The sequence below is a fragment of the Dipodomys merriami genome, unplaced genomic scaffold (assembly GCF_024711535.1).
Source record: "Dipodomys merriami isolate MVZ:Mamm:240054 unplaced genomic scaffold, mDipMer1.0.p SCAF_2, whole genome shotgun sequence".
Lineage (NCBI taxonomy): Eukaryota > Metazoa > Chordata > Mammalia > Rodentia > Heteromyidae > Dipodomys > Dipodomys merriami.
The window spans coordinates 74,071,789-74,095,708 of NW_027203381.1; the positions used below are offsets into that span (position 1 = coordinate 74,071,789).

The 23,920-nt window shown below is 40.6% G+C and overlaps 1 protein-coding gene across 1 annotated transcript; it reads left to right on the forward strand.

Annotated features, from left to right (window-relative positions):
• Positions 1-1,908: 1,908 nt before the first annotated feature.
• Lrrc58 (leucine rich repeat containing 58) lies at positions 1,909-17,731 on the forward strand. The gene is made up of 4 exons (XM_070030135.1): positions 1,909-2,443; positions 12,397-12,525; positions 13,818-14,095; positions 17,426-17,731. Exons 1-4 carry the CDS (start codon positions 1,944-1,946, stop codon positions 17,632-17,634), a joined length of 1,116 nt encoding a protein of 371 aa, XP_069886236.1. The 5' UTR covers positions 1,909-1,943; the 3' UTR covers positions 17,635-17,731.
• Positions 17,732-23,920: the final 6,189 nt, after the last annotated feature.

Below are 23,920 nucleotides of genomic sequence, written 5' to 3' on the forward strand. Positions count from 1 at the left end.
ATTTTTTAAAACCTGGCAGTTAGTAAAACACATCAATTCAATCAATTCAAGCTATTTGCAAGAATCCTGCTTTTGGTGGTATGTGTTGGTACAAGGGAGAATACAAAAATAAAGATAGCAGAGTACTCTGAGCATGAGATAAGCATTTTACACTGAAATTTAGTTTCCCTGTAAAACAGCTTCAAAAGGGAGAAACACAATTGTCCACAAAGATTGCTTCTTCTTTCTTTCTTTTTTTGGGGGGGGGGGTGGTGGGCAGTGGAGGCTAGTCCTGGGGCCTGGGCACTGTTCTTCTGCTCAAGGCCACTTGATCCACAGTACCACTTCTGGCTTTTTCTGCTGTCTTCACTCTCCAGGGCTCCATTCCTCCCCTGGTACTGAGGAATCCAACCCCCAGCTTCTTGCATGCTAGGCAAGCACTCGATCCCGGCCATTTCTTAACCCTTTTAAAAGTCCTTACTACCTCACTCTTTTGTCACCCTCAGCAGGATTTGGCTTCTCAGATTACCTTGCTACTTGCAAGTCCTGTGAGCTGAAATTCTGACTGCCTGATTTTCTTCTGAGGCCTATCTTTTGAAGGCTTTAAAAAACATTCCACCCATGATTTGTTAAACTGACAAAGCAAATTTTCCCAGGACAACAGCTTAACCAAAAATTAAACTCTGGCGGTGTGGAGCAAGGAGGCATGAAGTTTCTCATGGAAAACAGTGACAAGAAACATTACCTTTTGTGTGTGTGTGTGTGGGGGGGGGTGTTTTTTAAGAGGAAAAAGGCAATTGAATGTTCATTGATGACACATACCACTTACTAGCTTTCTAGTTAAATAAGTTAATAAACTATTTCTACCAGGGACTTGTGACAAAAATCACAAAATGTACTCTGGGCAAAGAATCATGGGGCAAGAATAAAAAGATGTTTCCAATTCCTACACTGAAGCCTGAGTCAGGATTTTTTTTTCTTCCCCTGTTGAACTATAGTTTTCAAAAGCTCAACGCTTGCTTTCTCAGTTGTCAAACGGACCCAATTAATTCGAGCTATCTAAAATCAAATAACTCCATTGAACTCCCATTTTATCCCCCCCCACTCCTAGTCTCTGTTAACAGACCAAAAAAAAAAGTGCTTCTACAATTGGGGGGGGGGGTGAGGGGTGTTTACACCTCACTTTGACCATGCTGGGGGGAGGGGGAAGGGGTGCTTATTTTTACTTTTGTCACGCTTGAGGGGATAAAAGGGAAAGGCACCATCCAGTTTTTTTTGGGGGGGGTGGGAAGACAAAGGAAATACAAGTCACATCCTTGACCCACGGTTATCTAACTGCAAAGGGGGAGTGCGGCCCCAGGGGTTCTGATTTCCTTCACACTGGGAAGGGGGCTCTGAATGCCCAGGGCTGCGGTCGGGCCGATCGTGCCCCCCAAACCCCTGCGGACGAGGGGGTTCCCCCATCCCCCCCACCTCTACAAGAGAGCCCAAGAGGGCGGGGCCCCGCGGTGCGCGCGCGCCCCCAGGGCCAGCCCAGCAGTCCTGGGGCTGTTTGCTGAGGAGGCCCGGGACAGGTCACCAGGCTGCCCGGACTATAAAAGGGGTGGCACCGCTCACCCTCAGCCCCTTCAGAGAACAGCGGGCGGCCCCGCGGCTGCCTCCAGCTCCCGCCTCCCCTCCGCGCGCGCCGCAGGCCGCGTGCCACGCGAGCCGTACGCCCCCTAAGCCCCGCCTCTCTGAGCTGCGCGCGCACATCTGACGCCCGGCCGGCGTCGTGTGACTTGGTCGGCGCGAGCGCGTGGCTAGCGCTCCTCTCGCGCCACTTCCGCCGCAGCTCTCCTTTTAGGTTCCGGGGCGTCCGAGAGCTCCAGAGAGGGAGGGAGGGGAGAAGGGGAGGGGGCGTGGCCCGCGGGTGGTCACGCGCGGCGCGGCGCGGCGCGGCGCGGCCTGGCCTGGCCTCCGGGATGGAGGAGGCCGGAGCGGCGGTGGCCGCGACCGGAGAGGCCGAACTGAACTGGTCCCGCCTCAGCGTGTCGACCGAGACGCTGGAGTCGGAGCTGGAGGCGCGCGGCGAGGAGCGGCGCGGCTCCCGGGAAGCGCTGCTGCGGCTGCTGCTGCCTCACAACCGTCTGGCGTCGCTGCCGCGGGCCCTGGGCAGCGGCTTCCCGTACCTGCAGCTGCTGGACGTGAGCGGCAACGCGCTGACGGCGCTCGGGCCCGAGCTGCTGGCGCTGAGCGGCCTGCGCACGCTGCTGGCCCGCAACAACCGGCTCGGCGGGCCCGGCGCGCTGCCCAAGGGCCTGGCGCGGTCGCCGCTCTGCCGCAGCCTCCAGGTGCTCAACCTCAGCGGCAACTGCTTCCAGGAGCTGCCGCCCGAGCTGCTGGAGCTGCGCGCGCTGCACACCCTCAGCCTGGGCGGCAACCAGCTGCAGAGCATCCCGGCCGACATCGAGAACTTGCAGAGGTGAGCGAGACATGTCCCCGATGGGCCATGGGGGGGTGGGGGGCGGGCGTGTGCCCGGAGGTGGGGGGGGAGGGGAGACACGCCGGTCGTTTGTCACCTAACTTTGTCTTTGCGAGTTCGAGTCCTGCGGGACTCGAAAGTTAAGACCTATTAAGATGGCAGCCGGGCGCCCGTGGCGCGCGCCTGTAATCCTAGCTACTCAGGAGGCTGCGATCTGAGGATCACGGTTCAAGGCCAACCCCGGCAGGAAAGATAGAATCTCCGATTAAAAGCCCCCAAAGCGCGATGTAGAGCCGGAGCTCAATTGGTAGAGCTCTATCTAGCCTGGGGGGGAGGGGGGGAATGCCCTGAGTTTAGTTAGTTAGGCCCTAGGACTGGCCACAGAAAGAAAAGAAACTGCCGATGTCACAGTGTTTCGCCCGGTGCAGATTTCCCAGGAAGGCTTATTTTCTTCTCCTCCTTCTTCCTTCTTCTTTTTCTTTCTTTTCTTTTCTTTTTGTCTTGTTTCCTGTCTTTGTTGAATCCCTGGAGTGAGCCGAACAGAGGGGGTGGGGTACTCATTAACGGATGTAAATCTAAGGTCATCACTTCCTTGCTCAAAAATCTCCAGTGGTTTTTCCATGCCTGTGGATCAAAGTGCGAGCCTTTTGCTTTGACCTGCCTCCTTCTTTCCTCTGTAAGTCCAGCAGTAAAGTACCCTTTGTGGAGTTAGTGAACCATGCATTTTCCCAGCACATAGGGGAAATGGCTTGCAGGTTCCGGTGCACGTAGACAACTCTGGCCGAGCCCCTGAATGCCTGTAGAACCCCTCAATACATGCACGGGTCCTTTTGCCTGGAGTGTGTTCTTCCACCTGGCAAACTCCCATTTGTTATTCAAAAACCTTTACTGCTGCTCCCTGCACAATTTGTGCTAAAATACTTAGGTACCACATTTGCCTCGCTGTTAATTACAATACCTTGTCTACAGGAATTTTCTCACCTACTGGACTGATTATTCAATAAATGAGTATTGAATTTAATGGAAGGATGAAGTAGAGATACTGGATACTAAGTGTGCTCAGGGGACTGAGAAGTCGAAACAAAATGAGGGTATCTTCCATCTGTAAAAACAGTTTCACCTCCTTTATTGAGCTGTCAGAGATAAACCGGGCTGTTTGAGCTGTAGGAACCTTCTGGATAAGTGCAGTAAAAAGAACATTGGTCTGGGAATGAGAACTCTTGGCCTCCCAGCCTGGGGCAAGTTATCTGATACTTCCTAAGGTCTGTTTACTAATCTGCAAAATGAAGCAGTTCATCTGAGTAATTGTCTAGGTGCTGGGAAGGATATGGTAAATGTGATCCTATCATTGTGGAGCCTAGATACAAGCAGAGAGGCAGACATTTAGCCTCATTATTTAATTACAGTAGCTATATGTTCTGTGAAGACTTGCAGAATGACTTGGGGCAAAATAACAGAGAAACTTGACCTGGTTTGGTCCTTGAGCAGGTGACATTTAAATTGAGCTTTTGAAGGAAGAGTATAATTATGGTGTGAAGGTGGTGGAAATCAATCTAGGTAGAAAGAACTGCATGTAAAAGCCCCAGGCTGCTGGATTTGGATTTCATTCTTAGTGCATGGAAGTGCTGTTACTGTGTAGGAGTGGAGTCAGAAGACTGGAAGTGAAAGGCATTTAGAAAGGTGGTCAGTAGTAGTATGAGAAATAGTAGTTTATCAATGTACTGAAACAAGAAGGTATGAGAGGGAAGAGTTGGGACACAGTGAGAGGTAAAATTGACAGGTCTTGGTTCCTTTTCATTTTAACAGTTACAAACATCTCATTTGAAGTTTGATATAACGAGAAACTCAGGGCAAGGATTTCTATTAGAAGGAAAAAGAAGTAGCCAAAATACATGTGCCAGAAGATTAAACCTGGCTTAACAAAGCAATCTGGCAGTCAGATGTCTGTGGCTCACACTGGTAAATGGTATCCTAGCTACTTAGGAGGCTGAGATCTGTAGGATGGAGATTAAAAGCAAGAGCTGGGGCAGTGTTAACAAACATGTTCCTCAAGAACCACTGGCGTCATGATGATAGACATGAAAATAAAGCAGAAGGCAAATTTTACTTCTGTAGGATGATGTACCATCAGCCAGAAATCTGGCAAGCAAGCACACAGAGCAGGCAGATTTCTCCCTTATTTATTCCTAATGCAGAAGGCCCTGTCCCTCTACTCAGATTGGTTGAGATCAAGTTCACAATCTGCTTGCAATTGGCTAGTTTGAATAGGGTAATATATTTACATAAGGTGACCATTAAAAGACTTTGAAATAAGATTAACAGTACACAAGTAATTTCAAAACATCCTCAACTTCTGCTATTTCTTGAACTATCTGAGGTGTGTCTTCTGAAATGTGTCTTAATTCCACCTTTGAAAAAGCAGTTAAGACAAAAACCTTACATTTCAAAACTCCTTCCTTATCCCAAAGCAGTCCCTCTTTCACTTTCAAGCCAAGGCAGGAACTTTTAAGTAACATACTTTGATAGAAAAGACTTTTTTTTTTTTTCTCACAAGCAGGAAAAGTCTGAGAATCTTATTTCTAATCGATATCCCCTACCCCCACCCCAAAAAAGTTAGAAATGGAGCCTTGGCTCAATTGGTATAGCTTTGAGAAAAAAGTTCAAGCACAGTACCCAGGTCCTGAGTTCAAGCCCCAGAACTGGCACAAAAGAAAGAAAAAAAGCAGTATGGCTTGTTGCAGTGATATAAAGTGCTTGCCTAGCATGTTCTAGGTATGAAATGCCCTTAAGTATGGAATATTTAAAATGCCCTGTGGTAGAGCCCAGTCATAGGTGCTCAGTATGTACTTTAAAACTTCTCATGATTCTGTGAGGTGACACACATGCCTCTAAACAGGTTTGGAGAAAGTAAGTCTCAACATAATAAAGCCAGTAAGTGGTGGAACTGGACTTGACCCCTGGGGTCTCTGATATCAAACCCATGAATTTTCCACAGTACAAAGTAGGGCTAGAACATTTTTTGTTGTAGTTTTTTGTTGTTTTTGTTGTTGGTGTTTTGTTTTTTTGCCGGTCATAGGGCCAGAACTCTGGGCCTGGGTGCTGTCCCTCAGCTCTTCAACTCAAGGTTAGCACTCTACCACTTGAGCTACAATGCCACTTCCTGCTTTTTTTGCTTATGTGGTGCTGAGGAAATTGAACCCAGCGCCTCAAGCATGCAAGGCAAGTACTCTACCACTGAGCCACCTTCCCAGCCCCCAGAACATTTTTTTTTTTGGTAGCATATGTCATCAGGAGGACTGGTCCAAGTCAATCACTGCTTGACCTTATTTTCTGGACCTTAGGACTGTGCTGTTCATGGCTGTTGTTTTTGGCTCAGTAATATGTGGAATTTTTTTACACCCATGTTTTTACTTTTTGGTTCTATCCCCTATTTCTCTTTATTGATAGAAACCAGTAAAAATGTAGACCATGAACTCTGGTTGAATATAGGCCTAAAGGGTAATGCAGAATGATCCCAGCCTTGGTAACAACCTGATCCACCTGCTTCCTTTTACTAGTGAGGAAGCTGAGATTACATATTTGTAACTTACTGAAGCCAGGTAGTGTCAGAGTTAGTTTTTGGCTCAGTCTAAAACACTGCTAAGTCTTACCATTGATGAGCTGCCATTGAGCTAAATGGGTTACTTTTTAAGCCAGGCTTACTATTTTGGAGCATTCCAATATGTAAACTGGGCATGAGAGTGTGCACCTGTAATCCCAGATACTCAGAGGATCATGATCCAAGGTAGACACAAGCCACAAGTAAGAGACTCTCAGAAAACCTGAAGCAAAAAGTCTAGAGTTTGTGGCTCAAGTAGTAGAGCAGTAACAAGTACATTGGTGCAGAGTTCAGGCCCCAGTTCTGAAAGGAAAAAAGCTAAATGTTATGCACAATATGTGATCTATGAAAACTTGCCCTTTCCCCACCCATCGTTGTTCCAGGAAGGAACAGCTGCATTTTCATTCTTCATTTAGTGATGTCATTGACTGCTCAGGTTTAGCAGGGAGGTTTTCATAAGCTATTGATACTTTTCCTTGATGGCAAAAATCTTTATAAATAAATATATACATTAGTAATAAATAAAGTTTCTGAAAGTTTGCTTTCAAAGTATAACAAATAAGTAGTGCTGTAAGCCTTATGTTTTCACTTCATGTTCTTGTACCAAATTACACTGTCAGTGTGAACTGAAGGTTGTGAATGTATATTCTGTCCACTAAAATGTGAGACTGTTGTTCAGAAAATAAGTTTGTTTGGCTTTGACATGACTTTCTTTTGCTTTATGTGATGACAAAGTAGGGATAATTTGTATTTTGACCTATTTCTTCTTCTAAATTCCTCAGTTGGCTTAGACTTTAATTAAAGAAGAACTTAATAATTTATCACCACTAGACAAATTGGAAGTAAATGAAAGAAAGCTTCAGTGCTTCTTGGCATCAGGCTGCTAGATGTATATGGAGAGGGTTTGAGCCCATTGGTCATTGGTACTTTTCCACAGTCTTTTTTTTTGAAGGAATGCCCTTCTTTTTCTGGTACTGGCCTCTCTTTCACTGTTCAGTTTGGCTTTAAAAGCTAAGTACAAGGATTTTTGTCAAAACAGAAGTTAAAAATAACTGCCCTGGAATGTTTGGAAGCTAGTGTATACTAAATGGGTATCTTAGGAAAGAGACAGGCAACTGGAAATGATAAATAGAATGTGGTAAAGTTTGAATAAAAATGCTTGTTCTGGTTTAGATGCGAATGTGTAGTTAGTGGCTGTCAGTTTGTTTCTACATCTGCCCTTGTAAGGTTTTAGTTTGAGACAAGCTCAGATAATAACATCTAGTCCCGTGTTTCCCTGTGAATGTATACTGTGCTTTAAAGTGCTATGGCAAACAATAAATTTTAAATGATTTAATAGGGAAGACACTGTTATAAATATAGCCTCCAAGAATCACTGGAGTCAGAATGATAGACACAAAAATAAAGAATTGTCTCAATAAGCAAATTTTACTTCTGCAGAAGAGTGTTGGCAAAGCAAGCACACCAATGTGGGCATGCAGCTCCCCTATTTATCCCTAATGTGGAAAGATCCTGCCCTCTGCTCAGCTTGGTTGAGCTCAAGTTCATAATCTGCTTGCAGTTGGCTAGTTTGAATAGGGTAAGGTATATTTACATAAAATGACTATTAAAAGACTTTGGGGCTGGGAAGGTGGCTCAATGGTAGAGCACTTGCCTTGCAAGCCTGAGGCCCTGGGTTCGATTCCTCAGCACCACATAAGCAAAAAGAAAAAAGCCGGAAGTGGCACTGTGGCTCAAGTGGTAGAGCGCTAGCCTTGAGCTGAAGAGCTGAGGGACAGCTCCCAGGCCCAGAGTTCAGGCCCCACAACCGGACCCCCCCCCAAAAAAAAAAAAAAAAACTTTGAAATAAGATTAACAGTACACAAGTAATCTCAAAACATATCCTTACCCTCTAGTATTTCTTGAGCAATCTGAGATAAGTCTTAATTCCATCTTGGAAAAACCTTGAAAAATCCTTCCTAATTTTTTCCTTTCTGTACTTGTTGATATTGTCTTAGCAGAATAATGGACAAGATTGGAGCCACCTATCTAAAGAAAGGACTTTTTTTTTTTTTTTTTTTTTTTTTGGTTGGTCATGGAGCCTGAACTCTGGGGCTGGGAGCTGTCCCTCAGCTCTTCAGCTCAAGGCTAGCGCTCTACCACTGGAACCATAGCGCCACTTTCTGGCTTTTTTTGTTTATGTGGTGCTGAGGAATCGAACCCAGGGCCTCATGCATGCAAGGCAAGCACTCTACCACTGAGCCATCTTCTCAACCCCTAAAGAAAGAACTTTTAAGCAACCAACTTTGATCAAAGACAGTTTTTCTCATACTACCTTAAGAAAATTTGATATTTAAATGTATGATTCTTCCTGTATTCATTACCTGACTTAAGTAACTGTAACCCCTCTATATATCACCTTAAAAAGTTTGAAATAAAAATGTGAGGTCCAAAAATTTTTTTTAAATGAGACACTCAGCTCAACCAAAGGCTTAAACTGGTAGTGTGTACTTGTGATTCTGAGACATAGGTAGGAGGTTTGCAATCCAAGGCTGATCCTGATTGAAAAATAACTAATCCAAAATAGGCCTTGAAACATGGCCCCAGTGGTTAATTGAAACTGTGCCTGCCTACCAAACATAAGGCCTCACATGCAAATTCCATTGTCACCTAAAAACTGGGAGGAATAAGACTGACAATACAAATTTAACATGCTGGTTAACATGATCTGATTAGTTATACCCACCAATTTCAAAAGAGGATTTTGAGTATATCATTTTAAAATGAAGAATACACTCGCATGTGCACATACACACATAAAGTATCCTTCCCCTTCCCCTTTCTGCTTATTTGTAGCTTTACATTCTGTTTTTGTTTTTTTTGGGTCCGTTCGTGGGCCTGAACTCTGGGCCTGGGCACTGTCCCTCAGCTCTTCAGCTCAAGGCTAGCGCTCTACCACTTGAGTTGTGGCTTTACTTTCTTGGGTTTCAGTTAATAGGTCAACTGTAGTCCAAAAATATTAAATGGAAAATTTCAGAAACCGACATTTCCTAAGATTAAAATTGCTCTGCCTTCTGTGTAGCATGTTGAAATCTTGAGCCATCGCATCCTAGATGTGGATTGCCTTGCAGCCAGTGTGGCCACTGTGTATGCCACTTAGTAGTCAACAAGATCACAGGATATTTGACTTTAACAATGTCCCCAAAGCACCAGAATGGTGATGTTAGCAACTCTAAAGAGAGGCCACAAAATGTTTCCTTAAAATGAGAAGGTGGAAATTCTCAAGGAAAGAAAAAAATTATATGCCACAGTTGCCATCAGTGATGAGAATGAATCATATAATCAGAAATTCATACTCGTTTTGCTGTCACCCCAAACTGCAAGCATTAGGATAAAAGCTTGGTTAAGATGGGTAATGCAGTGAGGTAGAGGATTTGGTTCCATCCCTGCTTTCAGGAACTGGCTTGGGCCCTTACAGTGTGCTAAGGCTGAGAGGCCACTATAATTAAGAGCTCACTAAATGGTATGACACCAGCTGGGAATTCATAAGCAACGTCACTCACAAGCATCCCATTGTAATGTCACTTGGAGAGCAAATGAAAAGTAGAAAAAGATGAAAAGGAGATTAGATCCTGAAGTTCAAACTAAGAGAAATCTAAAGAAAATGAAGTAATAGTGGCTGAAATTTCAACAATTAAAGAAAAAGCTGTCTAAACTGATATTTGTCTCATTGAAGTCAATCTTTAGACCAGTAAAGGGAAAGGGAAAATGCTCAGTGCTCCTAATGAGTAAACAAAAGAAGCAGAATATCTACAATGGAACAGTAATACCATTGACTTAATGTGATCATGAAATAGCAACTTCCTAATGCTAAGCTAAGGATAAGTGGCTGTCCTAGAATTTTATGCCCAGCTAACCTAATATTCAAAAGTGAGAGAAGTCGGGTGCCAGTGACTCAAGCATGTGAGGCTGAGAATATGAAGATCTAAGTTTGAGAACAGTTGGGCCTCTTTCTTGGTCACCATGTTCCCCCATCTGAAAAATCACCTCCATGGCCACCTCATTGTCCCTCTTCTTCCCTAGAGCACTTACAGCCCAGCCTTTAGAGAAATGCATTTCCCCTCATTACAGTACAAGCTTCCTCTGAGCAATACTTGATTGCTTGATTACACTGTAACAGTCATACACGGGCATTTTGTTTTTGTTTTTTGAATTGAAAAACAATATAAGCAGTAATACAAAGTGATAAAATATAAGCACATAAAATAGAGTGATATTTACAAAGCCTATATATATATGTCACATCACATATATATATATATATATAATGTGACCTTAAAAAGTCGGTTTTGGTGTTTTTTTTAAAAATGGTTTTGTTGTGATTATAAAGCTGATGTACAGAAAGGTTACAGTTACATAAGTCAGGTAAAGAGTACATTTCTTTTGGGACAGTGTCATCCCTTCCCTTGCTCTCTGTTTTTCCCCTTCCATCCCTACCCACAAGTTGTCTAGTTCATTTTCAACATAGTGTTTAGTGAGTACTACTGCTGCATTTGTTCACTCTTTTGTCCCTCCATTTCTGTGACATGGGCATTGTGTATGTCATATAGTAATACTGAAGAAAGTAACTGACTTAAGAGTTTGTACACAGGTAAGTTGTGGAACTAGAATTGAGTGAAAGAAATGCTAACAAAAACAAAAGTGAAGTTAAGGGTGGTGGTACAGTCTCTTGGGACTGAGAAAAGAAGGATTTAAGCTATTAAGAAACACTTCACCAAGGTTTAGATAGTCAGGAATTTTGAGTGCAGTATGCTTCTATATATGGAGAGCAAAATTCAACAACTAAAGGGAAGAAGCTAACCAGTAAGAAAGGAAAATAAGAGAAATTCATTGTTTGAATTACTGTTGACAAGTTCAATACACACATAAAACCATGAACAAATGTAGACTCTATTAGAGGTTAAGAAGGAACAAAGTTATGAAGAAATTTATTTCTACAGGGTTTGAATTCAAGACCTTGCATTGCCAGACAGGTGCTCTGCCACTAAGCCATGTCTCCAACCTTTTCTGCTTTGGCTATAGCATCTGGAGGAGTTGTTTTGTTTGTTTTGTTTTGCCTAGAACTGATTGGACACTGATCCTCCTACCTATGGCCTCCTGCCACTTCTTGAGCCCCAAATTAGTACATGGGGCCTACATCTTGTGTGTGTCTTTAAATGTATTCCTGGCAATTCTTTCTTTGGGAGTTTAGATAAGAGTTTCCTAGGCTATTTTCTTGCACTTTGAAAGTATTTTTTTATTATTATTTATTTATTTTTGCCAGTCGTGGACCTGAACTCTGGGCCTAGGCGCTGTGTCTCAGCTCAAGGCGAGCGCTCTACTGCTTGAGCCACAGCGCCACTTCTGGCTTTTTCTGTTTATGTGGTGCTGAGGAATCGAACCCAGGGCCTTATGCATGCAAGGCAAGCACTCTACCACTGAGCCACCTTCCCAGCCCTGAAAGTATTTTTAAAAGAATAATTGTTCTCATCAGTAGCAGAGTAATAGAAGACAAAAATAACAGTAATGGAAAAGTTCTGTATATACTCCTTTGTACATTGTCTCTATTTTTATGTGTATTATATGAACTGATTCTACCATCCCTGCAAAAGTCGTCTAGAAGGAGCCATTCATTTAATAGCTATACATGTAATACATGTGGTCTAAAATATTAATTTGTTAGTAAACAAGATAACTCTGGAACTTTGACTTCACATATAATTTATTCAGCCTCTGAAGAATGTACTCACTAAAACAAGAACAAAGATGAAATGTAGAGACACCTCAGGTATGAATCGTTGTCTCTTAGTGGTTTTCCATTGCCTATTATATCAAGCCCACACATACCACATGGAATTGAGTTCTTTGCTTTAAAAAGTGCTCATGGAGCCTTCCAAAGCCTCCTCTGATGTTTCCTCTTCCTCTCAGTGACATGGCTAATTCAGCCTAGTTGTAGTCTCAGCACTTTGGGAAAGCTTTTTCCAATAAGAATTGCTGTGAGTTCTTCCCTTCCCCTGGCCTGGCCTGTCCTGGCCTGTCCTTTCCTTTTATCCTGTATAATTTGTGAATTGTTCTTTTTAATCATATAATGCTTTGTGTTGGGACTTAACATGTATTTAATTACAGCACTGTCTAACATTGGTAGGTCTTGGTTGCTGTGCTATGGTATCCACTCCCTAAAGACTGGATTATTTCTCTAGAAACTGGATGGCACATAACCAATCTTATTAGGATGTTTCTAAATGAATAGAAGAAATGTGGTAATTACAGTAGACTCATTGGATTATTTTGTCTATTATTTACTTTCTTTTTTGTCTCCATTCATTTCCTTTTGCAGTTTAGAGTGTTTGTATCTTGGAGGAAATTTCATCAAAGAAATCCCACCAGAATTAGCAAATCTGCCTTCTCTGAACTACTTAGTATTATGTGACAACAAAATCCAAAGTGTGCCTCCTCAGCTTTCACAGTGAGTAGATTCATTCAGCTCATATATATACAGACATATTTGTTTAGAAATTGTCTTAATCCTCCCATGTTTTGTTTATTTTTAATTTAAAATTTTTTTATAGTACTGGGGATTGAATTCAGGGCCTTGGGCTTGCTGTACAAGTGCTCTCCTACCTGAGTCAAGCACCTAGCCTATTTTTGCTTTAGTTATTTTTAGGCAGGCTCTCATGGTTTTTGCTGGATCGTGATTCTCCTACCTCTGCCTCCTGTCTAGTCAGGATTACAGGTAGGTAGTACCTTGCATAGTTTGTTGAAATACTATCTCACAAACTTTTACCTGGGCTGGCCTGCTTCCAAGTAATGATTACATGCGTGAGCTACTATTCCTAGCCTTTTATGTTTTATATATAGAAATGAATTAGGAACCCGGCATGATAGTGCATAATTATAATCTAGCACTTGGGAGGCTGAGGCACCACAAGGGTAGCCTGGGCTACATAGAGATCCTTTCAAAGAGGAAAAAAAAGGAATGAGAGAGGAGTGGAGAGAAGGGAGAAATGAAAAAGAACTAGGTTGTCTCAAATTAAACATTATAATTTTAGCCTAGAGGTTGCTGTAAGGTTATTTTTAATGTTCCTTTTTGTTTTGTTTTTTACTTTTGTGGGGGTCCTGTGGCTTGAATGCAGGGCCTACATGATGTCCTTGAGCTTCTTTTGCCCAAGGCTAATGCTCTACCACTTGAGCCACAGTGCTACTTCCAGATTTTTTTTGAGTAGTTTATTGGACATAAGAATCTTACAGACTTTTCTGCCTGGTCTGGCTCGGAACTGTGATCCTCAGATCTGAGCCTCCTGAGTAGCTAAGAGTACAGGCATGAGCCACTAGCACCTGGCTTTTAATGTTATTTTTAAAAGCTCTAGTTTATTCCTCAGTATTTGTTGTTTGTTTTCTATTACCAAAAAAATACAGTATTAATTTGATACAGATTTCCCAGGTTTTTATGTAACTTGATGATAGGATATGAAGAACTCTATTAAAAGACTTTAACATTCTTACTGTGTCTGAATTCTATTGTAACATTCCTATTGTGTCATGAATCTTTAGGTATCTGAATATAATATGTCCTCCAAAATCTTAAAATTTAGCATTCACCTCAGCCAGGACATAAGCTTCTCATTTTCCTCCCTTAGCCTTCATAATAGTTGTTTATTCTTACAAAGAGCTCTGCACACGTACACACACTCGTGCTCTCCTACCTTTTTAGTAGGCGTGCTGCCCCCAGCCACTGATCCTGTGCTGCCTTCATTCCAGGTTGCATTCCCTTCGTTCCCTCAGTCTTCACAATAACTTGCTGACATACCTGCCTCGAGAGATCCTCAACCTTATTCATTTGGAAGAGCTGAGTTTACGAGGAAATCCATTGGTTGTTCGTTTTGTTAGGGATTTAACCTATGACCCTCCCACTCTCCTGGAATTGGCTGCACGAACCATTAAGATCCGCAATATTTCTTACACTCCCTGTGATCTTCCTGAGAATCTTCTTAGATACTTGAGTTCAGCCAGCAATTGCCCAAACCCAAAATGTGGAGGTAAGTAAATTCAGGGTTTGTGTTTTCTTAGCTATTTTCAAATTTTGAAGATCTAAGTGTTGTTGGGCTTTTGTTTTACCATACTAGATTTGACCTCAGGGCTGCACACCTGCTAAGTAATGGCTGTACCACTAGAGCAATGTCCCCATCCCTTTTTGCTTCACTGATTTTTCAGATAGTCTTGTGCTAGCCTGAACCACAATCCTCTAGGTCTCCCAAATAGCTGAGACCATAGATGTGTGCCACCATACCCAGCTTTTTTGTTATTGAAATGGGATCTCATTAACTTTTTGCTCAATTTGTCTTTGAATTGTATCCTCTGAATTTCTGCCTCCTAAGTAGATAGGATTTCAGGTGTGTGCCAACTTCTGGCCCAAGTGTTGTTTTAATTAAGACTTCTTTTAGAAAAAGAAGATAAAACATTTCACCCTCTTAGTTTTCTTCCTCCCTTCCTTTTCTAAAGTTCTTTTTTGTTTTTTAGCAAGTACTGGGTTTTAAATTCTGGACCTTGGATATCATTTAACTGGCACTTCAACATTTGAGCCATGCCTCCAGCCCAGCTTTTTGCTGGTTATTTTGGGGTTGGAGTCCCAGGACTTTTCTGCCCAGGCTGGCTTGAATCATAACTAAGATTACAAGTGTGATCTACAGCTCATGGCTCCTTTTAAAAAATTCTTCCTGTAATATTTTTTGGCTTCATACAAGGAAAATATCTAGGAACTGCCATTTTGTCTAGGAATTATTATAAAGTATGATAAAATATGAAAAAGTATGATAAAGTGAATAGAAGTATTCAAATCATTTTTAGAATGTCTGGAGACTTCATGTTTACTTGGAGGACATTTTGTACGACTTAACCATTCTTTGTAGCAGTTCCCTTTATAAGGGAGGTAATTAAACGTGTGAGAATAGGCTGAATGCATGCCCATTTCAGAATGAATGTATCCTAGAATTTGTAAATTTGTGTTTCAGATTTTGAGTTTAGAGCATTTGGAAAGAAAATAAATGGGCTATTATATGGCAGAGTAATGTAAATATCCCAAAGGATTCAAAATACTATTGGAAACTAAAGGAGAGTGATCTTTTAAACATCTCCTTCCAGACCTTTGGTCTGGGATGAGACATTCTTGAGAGATTTTGTTAGGTTTTGGAGAAGTGAGACAGGATGGGAAGCTTTTCAAGTCACAGAGCAAAGTGGAGGCAGAACTATGTGGAGCCAAGTGTCACAGTTAGGGCAATAAGAGAGACAAGCATGAAAGGTCATTGGAGCCAGGTTCTGAAGGACCTGAAGGATCAAGGTGTAGGTGCTAATGAGTAGTAGCTCATTTTATTTTGACTTCCTCATAAAATACTAAACAAATCTATTTCAATGGGAGGTATAAAACAGGTTTTAGTGCTGAGAATATATGTCACATGAAGCAAAATCAGGTGAGATTTTCCTCTTAAAATCTTGCCTTAAAACTGTTACAAGAATTAAATTCCTCAAAGATTATTACAAGGCGTAAAAGGTACATTGGGTTTAGGAAAGAAAGGATGGCATCCTCTGGGCCATTTCTGGCTCTCTACCCTTAGAAGTGGAGGTTGCAGTTTGTGTTCAATTGAATGCTTAAATGTTCCCTGGCCTGGGGTCTCCCTCCCTGGACTGCAGTGGCAGAGGAACACACGGGAACCAAGGCCTTCTGGTCTAAATCTCCTGTCCTTTGCATTCATCCTCTTCTGAACGTGGACCTCTTCACCAATTTCCTTTTCTCTCTCAAAAAACTTCTTAACTCCCCCACAGTATAACCCCTGTTTTCACTGTATTTGATGTTGGTATAATGTGTGGAGAGGAAGAGAAAAAACAAATCATTTAAACAGGATACAGGTGGACCCATTGCAACAATGAGATGTAAAACTCATTATGTCGAAAAACGAACTTTACAACTTCGGTAGTGGTGGGGGCAGTGGGAAGGGATAGGGAGGGGAAACAAAGGAGGAGGCAACAATGCTTGATAAGAAATATACTCATTATCTTGCACATGTAATTGTAACTTCTCTGTATGGTATTTTCACAATTAAAATAAAAAAACCTTTTAAGTGTACTGTCATGCCACTAATCTTAGGAATGCTTTTTAAATTGCTATTTTAAAATTTGAACTATATAAAATGAATAATTACACTATTTCATAACCCTGAAATGCTTTATTGAAATAGCATTTTATATTTTGTGAGATGTTTTCTCTTTCTGTAAATGACAAGGTATGGATTATACTATTTTGGCACATTGTGATTCCATCATCCATCTGTTTTCAGGAAGCTAAGTTTTATTATAGTATTATCAGTCCGTTGATTGACTAGCTTGTAGAATGTATCTTTTTTAGTATTTCAAAGTAATATCACATAAAAGGTTAGGGTGAGAGTACCAAGGGAAAGAGCAGAAATCACCAATTCTCTGCTCGTTATTAGTCCACATCTTTTCATTCCAGTCTTTTAGGTGGTGAACATGTTGGGGTGGGACTTGAGAATTCCTCTCAGAGACAGTGAGGCCCACAATTCTAGGTAGTCTGGTTACACTGAGACCACTAAGACAGCCTAAGCTGTGGCATATCTTTTTAAGGATCTGCTGAAGCCAGAGGCATTTTAGCTTTTACTTCCTCAGTCCTGCTTACATTTCTGCTTCTCTAATGGCTACAGCTGAGGAGCACTAAATTAACAGCCAGAAGAGCTGAGCACTAGTTTGAAGTCTCTTCGAGACTAAGTGAGATCATCTGAGAATCAGCTATTAGACTATATAAGCACAAGAACAGTACCAAAAGTCATCTCCTTTCTGCTTGTTTCCCTTATATTATTTCTTTTTTTAACTGTATTTTTTTGTCTTTTCTTTCTTTTTTTTTTTGGTACTTGGGATCGAACCCAGGACATTGCACTTGCTAGGCAAGTGCTTTGCCACTGAGCTATATCCCAGCCCTAATTATTTCTTTAAGATCATTAAAAGAGGTGTTGGTTTTGTTTGGTTCAGTTTCCTGATGCTTTTAAGTATTCTGTAATCTGCATCAGCCACTGGCCAACTCACCCAAGGGGGGGGGGGGGCGGGAATGTAAGAACACAGTGTCCTTTCTGACCTTCTGACTAAAATCTGTTAAGATAAATCTTCTGGCCTTCCCTTTGCAGCCAGAATGTCCACTGTTCAACCCTTCGGTATTTCTGTACAATACTAAAGAAGCAACTACTATTTCTGCTTAAGCTGTCCCAAAGCTAAAACTTTGTGACATTTCTTCAGAACGCTGAAGAGGAGGTTGACATAAACAGTGTTCTTGCTTTCTACTATTTATTTGTATTTCTCTTCTCTAGGAGTCTACTTTGACTGCTGTGTCAGACAGATTAAGTTTGTGGACTTCTGTGGGAAGTACCGCCTCCCACTCATGCACTACTTGTGCTCTCCTGAGTGCTCCTCCCCCTGCAGCTCTGCCTCGCACAGCTCCACATCCCAGAGTGAGTCTGACTCCGAGGACGAAGCCAGCGTTGCTGCACACAGAATGCAGAAAGTTCTTCTTGGTTGAGCACAGTCGTGGGGCCTGTGAAATAATAAAAAGCTGAGCAGAGAAACAGCTTGAAAAAACCTTGTTGCCCTCATCAAGAAGAGTACATGAAAGAAGAGTTTATATTCCATCTGCCTGTCCAGCTAGAATGAGTCCAGTTCCATGTTTAGATAGACTTCACTCTGAATGGCAGTTTGCAGTGTTCACAGCAGGATGGTACATTCTAAAGAGCAGCCTGGGACCAGCTGCTGCTGCTGAGATGAGGAAAGTGAGCAATCATCAAGGCTATACTACCTTTGGCAGTGGGTTGAACACTACACCACAGAAGGAGCCTTCTCCTTATATTACTCATTTCTACATGACAGACCCATCCAAATGAACCCACAGGTAGTTACATAGGACGTAAGCCTTTCTGACCAAATAACTGCTAAAGAATATAACTTTTAAGTGGGATATTGAAACTTTTGCTTTGTTCTAGATGATGATGATTATTAATCTGTCTAGCAATGACTGTTAAAGTGCCTTAATCATTCCAATGACATGGAATTTTATGCAAGAAATAATGCCAGAGCAACCTAAAACCTGACATACAGAACCCTTAAAAAATGCTTTAACAACTCAGTGAATCACACCGAGCCCACTGCCATCTTAACTTCTTTTTTGGTTTCAACATAGCAGTGATCCCTCTTTAAAAAAAAAAATTCTTAAATTATCGTTAAGTACTTGTACAAAGGGGTTTCAATTCAACATGTTTATGAGTACAAAGCAGCAGTGAACCTGCTTGAACCAGTCACTTTATACTTAATGGGAGACCACAATCTTAATCAATCTGTTTATCATAAGACAGAATAATATATTTTGACAGAAAATTGTAGAGGACAAGCTAATTTGTGAGTGGGGGAAAGGTTAGAATTTGTAGCAGCCAAATGTGACCCACTTGCCTGTGCTATTAATCTAAACTGTACCTTTGAAATATTTCCAAGAAAAGCTAGTATGGTTAGATAAACATGACAAGAAGGCCAAAGTTGAAAGCCAGGGAATTAGATTCATACAGTGTGTAAAACTGGTTTAACAATGGAACACTTGGAAACTAAAGTACTGATAAATAGCAAAAATAAAGAAATACTGTTTATTATACCTTTAAAGTGTAGGAGGAAAATAGCTCCGCAAATTATTGCCATTAGAAATTACCGAATTTTGATTAGCTAGTTTAATGTGCAGTAGAATTGAACCGTAGTACAACTGTTAGTTGATGTAAAGAACACAACGCATGTAAAATGATTAGACTAGAGCCTATAATGGCATAAATGTACAGGTCAGATTGCATTAGAATGCCAGGTGACCTCTTATAGGCACAGTTAAGTTTCTGTATATATTATTTTTATCGTAGAATATCATAGAGGTAATTCAGGGTTTGTGTGTGTTTGTATGTTCATTCATGAAACATGAGAGTTTCATGACTGCAGTTGTGAGACGCTGCTATAGTGAGTCCCCTTACCTTCTCCTTGTTAAAGTGTAGTAAGATTTTTTTTATTATTTAGAAATGTTCTGCCTATATCTATAGAAGTAATGATTATATTGTATATTGTAAACAACAAGTAACAGAGTCTTTGCTTACATCTTCCACTGAGCCACAGCAGGCTACAGACTGAAATCATGAAAGGTAAAGGTTGCTTAAGCAGTGCCTACATCAAACCTAAAATGCTTATGTAAATCACTCATTGATAACACCAAGTTTTTCTGGCTTAAATGCTTCTAAATAACATTTTTTTTCTGTGCTACTGAGATTTGACTGAGGACCTCATGCCTACTTGCTTGTTGCTTAGCTGGTTAAACAATGCTACCAATCTGGCTTTTTGCTGATTAATTGGAGGTGGAGTCTTGCAGACCTTTTCCTGCCTGTTCTGGCTTCAAACTGTGTTGCTCTGGATCTCAGCGTCATGAGTAGCTAGGATTACAGCATAACACAATATGACCCAGCTTCTACTTCTTCATGGACTATCAGCTTGACCTAAGTAATAGCTTGAATAATCTTTTAAGAATTAGTTTTTGTAAAATAAATAGGTAAATATAGCACTTAGCCCTATGTACTCTTTCCAGCTTCCTATGAAGGTATACTGCATTATCTTTAATAGAAATACATATAGCAGACATGGTTTCTAACCTGTGCCATATAATGTAGATATATACTAATAGTGAATGTTCTGTCAACAAAAAGTTCATGATAGTTCTTTACATGTTTTTAAAATGTAGGATCAATGTGCAACTGTTTTTAATAACTTTGTATTTGTTTGGGAGGGATGCTAGAGATGAAATAGAGCCTTTGCTCATACAGGGCAAGCACTATTCCATTGAGCTACAGCCCCAGCCTAACTTTGTTTTGATTTTTGTGTATTTGAGACAGGGTCTTGCTATGCAGGCTGGCCTAGAATTCTTTATGTAGCTCAGACTGTCCTTAACTGGTAATCTTCCTTTCTGTACCTACCAAGTATTGGGATTACGGGCATATACCACCAAGTCCGGCCTGTCTGGTAACTTGTTATGAAATCTTCACTTTAGTTGTTAGTTTTATATTTTATTCCTTATTTTTGATCTTCTACATGGATGCTAGTAATGTATAGGACTTTCCTTGTTATAGAAATATAGAAGATGAGATAGAAAGGATTTGATCCTCTAGAAACAAGATGATCCTGAGTCAGACAGCAGACAAATATGTATTGAAATGGCAGTACTATTATCTGAAATAGAAAGGGGTGCTTTGTACAGTCTTAGTCATGTTTACCCCTAGAATCCAAATAGAGTTAGAGACATAGTCCTACACATTTAGGAAACAGGAAGGTTAGCTAATATGTTATTTGGTGCCAGGGACTGATTGACACAGAGACCAATTATGCTCAGTGTTCCCTTTATTTGAGTAATAACAAAGGTAGATAGATCCTTTTGTTTTATTATGTTATCAGGAGTCTCATTATGGAGTACAGGCTGGCCTCAAACTTGCAGTCTTCTTTTTTTTTTTTTTTGGTCCGGTTGTGGGGCCTGAACTCTGGGCCTGGGCGCTGTCCCTCAGCTCTTCAGCTCAAGGCTAGCACTCTACCACTTGAGCCACTTCCGGCTTTTTTCTTTTTGCTTATGTGGTGCTGAGGAATCGAACCCAGGGCCTTGAGCATGCAAGGCAAGCACTCTACCACTGAGCCACCTTCCCAGCCCATGCAGTCTTCTTGTCTTTGCCTCCCAATTGCTGGGATTATAGGTGTGGGCCACCTCACTCAGCTTTGTATTTTACTTCCAAATGTGTTCTGGAGCTGTCTTGTTCTAAACATCTTGGTATTAAAATTTTTAAGTTGCTGACTTTAAAAATACATTTTAGACTCTACAACGAACAGGGAAACATTTCTTGCGCTATAAAAACAAAGTCCACAGCCAGGAACTGGTGGCTCATGCTTGTAATCCTATCTACTCAGGTAGGTGAGATCTGAGGATTGAGGTTCAAAGCCAGCCTGGGCTGGAAAGGCTGTGAGACTCTTAACTTCAATAAACTACTCAGAAAAAGCTGGAAGTGATACTGTGGCTCAAGTGATAGAGTGCTAGCTGTGAGTAAAATGAAGCCACAGACAGTGCCCAGACCCTGAATTTAAGCTTAAAGGCCCGAACCAAAAAAAAAAAAAAATCCACAGTAGTATAGAGTAATACTGCAAATAGTTCTGTTCAACATTGTAAATGTTAAAATGCTGATGCTGGAAGGTTAGATTTTGTTTGTTTGGTAGTTTTTTTCTGGTTCTGGGGTGTAAGCCAAGGGCCTCATATACCCCAGCCCTTTTAGTTTGTGTGTTGTTTTTTGAGATAAGGCCTCACTCACCCTAACCTGAGTTGGCCTGAAATTTATAATCCTCTAGTCTATGCCACCCAGGTAGCTGGGATTACAGATGTATACCACTGAGCTAGTTTAAAATAAATCTTTAGCAACAAAGGGCAGAGAGAGAAGTCACACCCAAGGATATTCCTAAGCTAAGAAAGCCCTTTAAGGTAACTGAATTGTAAGTTATTAAATGAACTACTATCATCTGAAAACCTTTATTACAATTATTTTATTACCTTTATAACAGTTACTCAATACCTGCTACTGAGAGCTGGTCTTTATCTCTCAAATGAAGAGCCAGCAAGTGATAGGATTTTCTTCCAGCCAACTTTGCTTCTCCTGCAGGGAGAAAGAAGTACCTCATTAACCTAGAATTTGTGGTACAGCAGATAATCTTGGTTAATGTTTAGCTTTTCATTGTAGGGGGAAAAAAAAGTAAGCAAATACTGACAGTTTGATCTTTGAAAACTTTTTTAGCAGTACTTATTTACATATTAGAGAAATGAATGGTTATTTGCTAAATTTCAGATGATCTCATATAGGGAAAACTTTACCCTTTATAGTTCATACACAAAATTAGTTTAGCTATGCACAGTAAACTAGTTTAGTTAAAACCTAAATGATTAGGTAAAACCTAAACAATCCCCCATTCATCCAAAAGTAGAGATTTTATTATATCATAATATTACTCCTCATTTAATCCAAAGAGCTTTTAAATTTTGCTGGGTATTTAACCTCAGTAAAGGCTATTGTGTTGGCTTTTAGGCAGTATGGCCTATAATGCATAGTTCTAATTTCTTCTGCATAAAAGAAGCATACTTGACCATCACCTTCTCTATTTTAACACTAAATTCTATGTATCAACAGATTTCGTTTTTAACAAGTCATTTAATTTTGTGCTTTTTTATAGTTCTAATCTTTTTAAACATACCTATGTTGTTTGCGGTCAGAGGGTAATAAGTGCCTTAAAACCTCTATTGACCCAGGATTGGGGAAACTAGAGTGAGAGCCTCATGATCTCTGGCCTTTGACTTGAGTGAGAAAGACTGATCTTGAGAGATTTTTTTCCACCTGAAACAGGGCCTGTTGTATCAGTGTAGAACTTGTAGGGAGGTAACCTCAATACACTGCTACCGAAGGGCACTGTCATAAAGAACGGTACCTTGAAATAAAATGAGTGAAAGATGTTTCTTGGATTTTATTTCAAAAATGTGCCTGGTACCATAATAGGATAACAGCAATTTCTTTATATTACTCCCTTTATATAGCACATATATACCAACTCCACATATATATAGCGCAAATGTAGCATCAGACGTAGATATATTGATTGGCACTGTGAGATTTAGCATGCTTTGTCACTGATTTTTTATTGTAGTATAGACTGAAAGAGGGTGTGTCTTCAATATTTTTACCTGTGAATACATTTTAAAAATCCTTTTCTTGGTTCGATGTTTATTAAGAATTGAAGTAAAGATTGACTAATAAACACTGCACATATTCACCAGGCAATTCTGATTTGGATGCTACGATTACTTACCTAGCTTGTTAGTATCTAAGGGAAATAGTGTGAGATACGTTAAAATCTGTTAGTTCTAGGAAGGTTATTTATATACTATCATACCAGAAAGCCACAGTGAAAGAACCATCCACATTCACCACACACTGCTTTGGCTTTGTTTCTTTGGTTTTGAATAAATGGAGATAACACTGCTTTTTTTCAGTGTCACCTAGAGGAAGGAACTGGGACACTGCTATTCCTGGTATTGGAAACAGTAAGACATCCTTTAATTTGTGTATATCTGATGTGTAAGAGAATCCCTTCACAAGTTTTGCTCACGAGTAGCATTCTACATTTGAGCTGCACCTGCAGTCCGTTCCACTGATCTTCGTGATTAACCTTGATGTGATGTGTTACTGAGAATGAGTATTATACTCAGCAGTCACTTTACAGTAGTTGTATAGAGACTTATGTTGAAGTTTGGTGCATTCTGACCCCATTTTACATTCATGATAAAATTATAATAGAAAAAAAATCTTAGAATAACCAGTATTTTAACTTTTCATAAAGCTTGGGACTTCAAAGTATCAATAGAGGATGCTGAACTTTTACTTTGGTAAGATGACTGATCTAATTTCTTAATTTCTGTATTTGAAATATTTTTAATTAGGTATGTAATTAAAGCCTAATATTAAAAGTAATAAGTAATTCAGCAATATAATTCAAGAATAAAATTTTATTTTATGGATAAGATATAGTTTATTGTATCAAATTTAAATGTTACCTTATAATGGTAAATTCCTTAAAAAGAATATTTAAACTACTTTGAGTACTTCCTTCCCCCTCCAAAACATCAAAACATTGTAATCTTGCATTAACTAATATTTTATGTGAATTTTGCCTTATTAAACATTGTGCCTTATTTTATTAAGTTTTGTGAAATCCAGCTC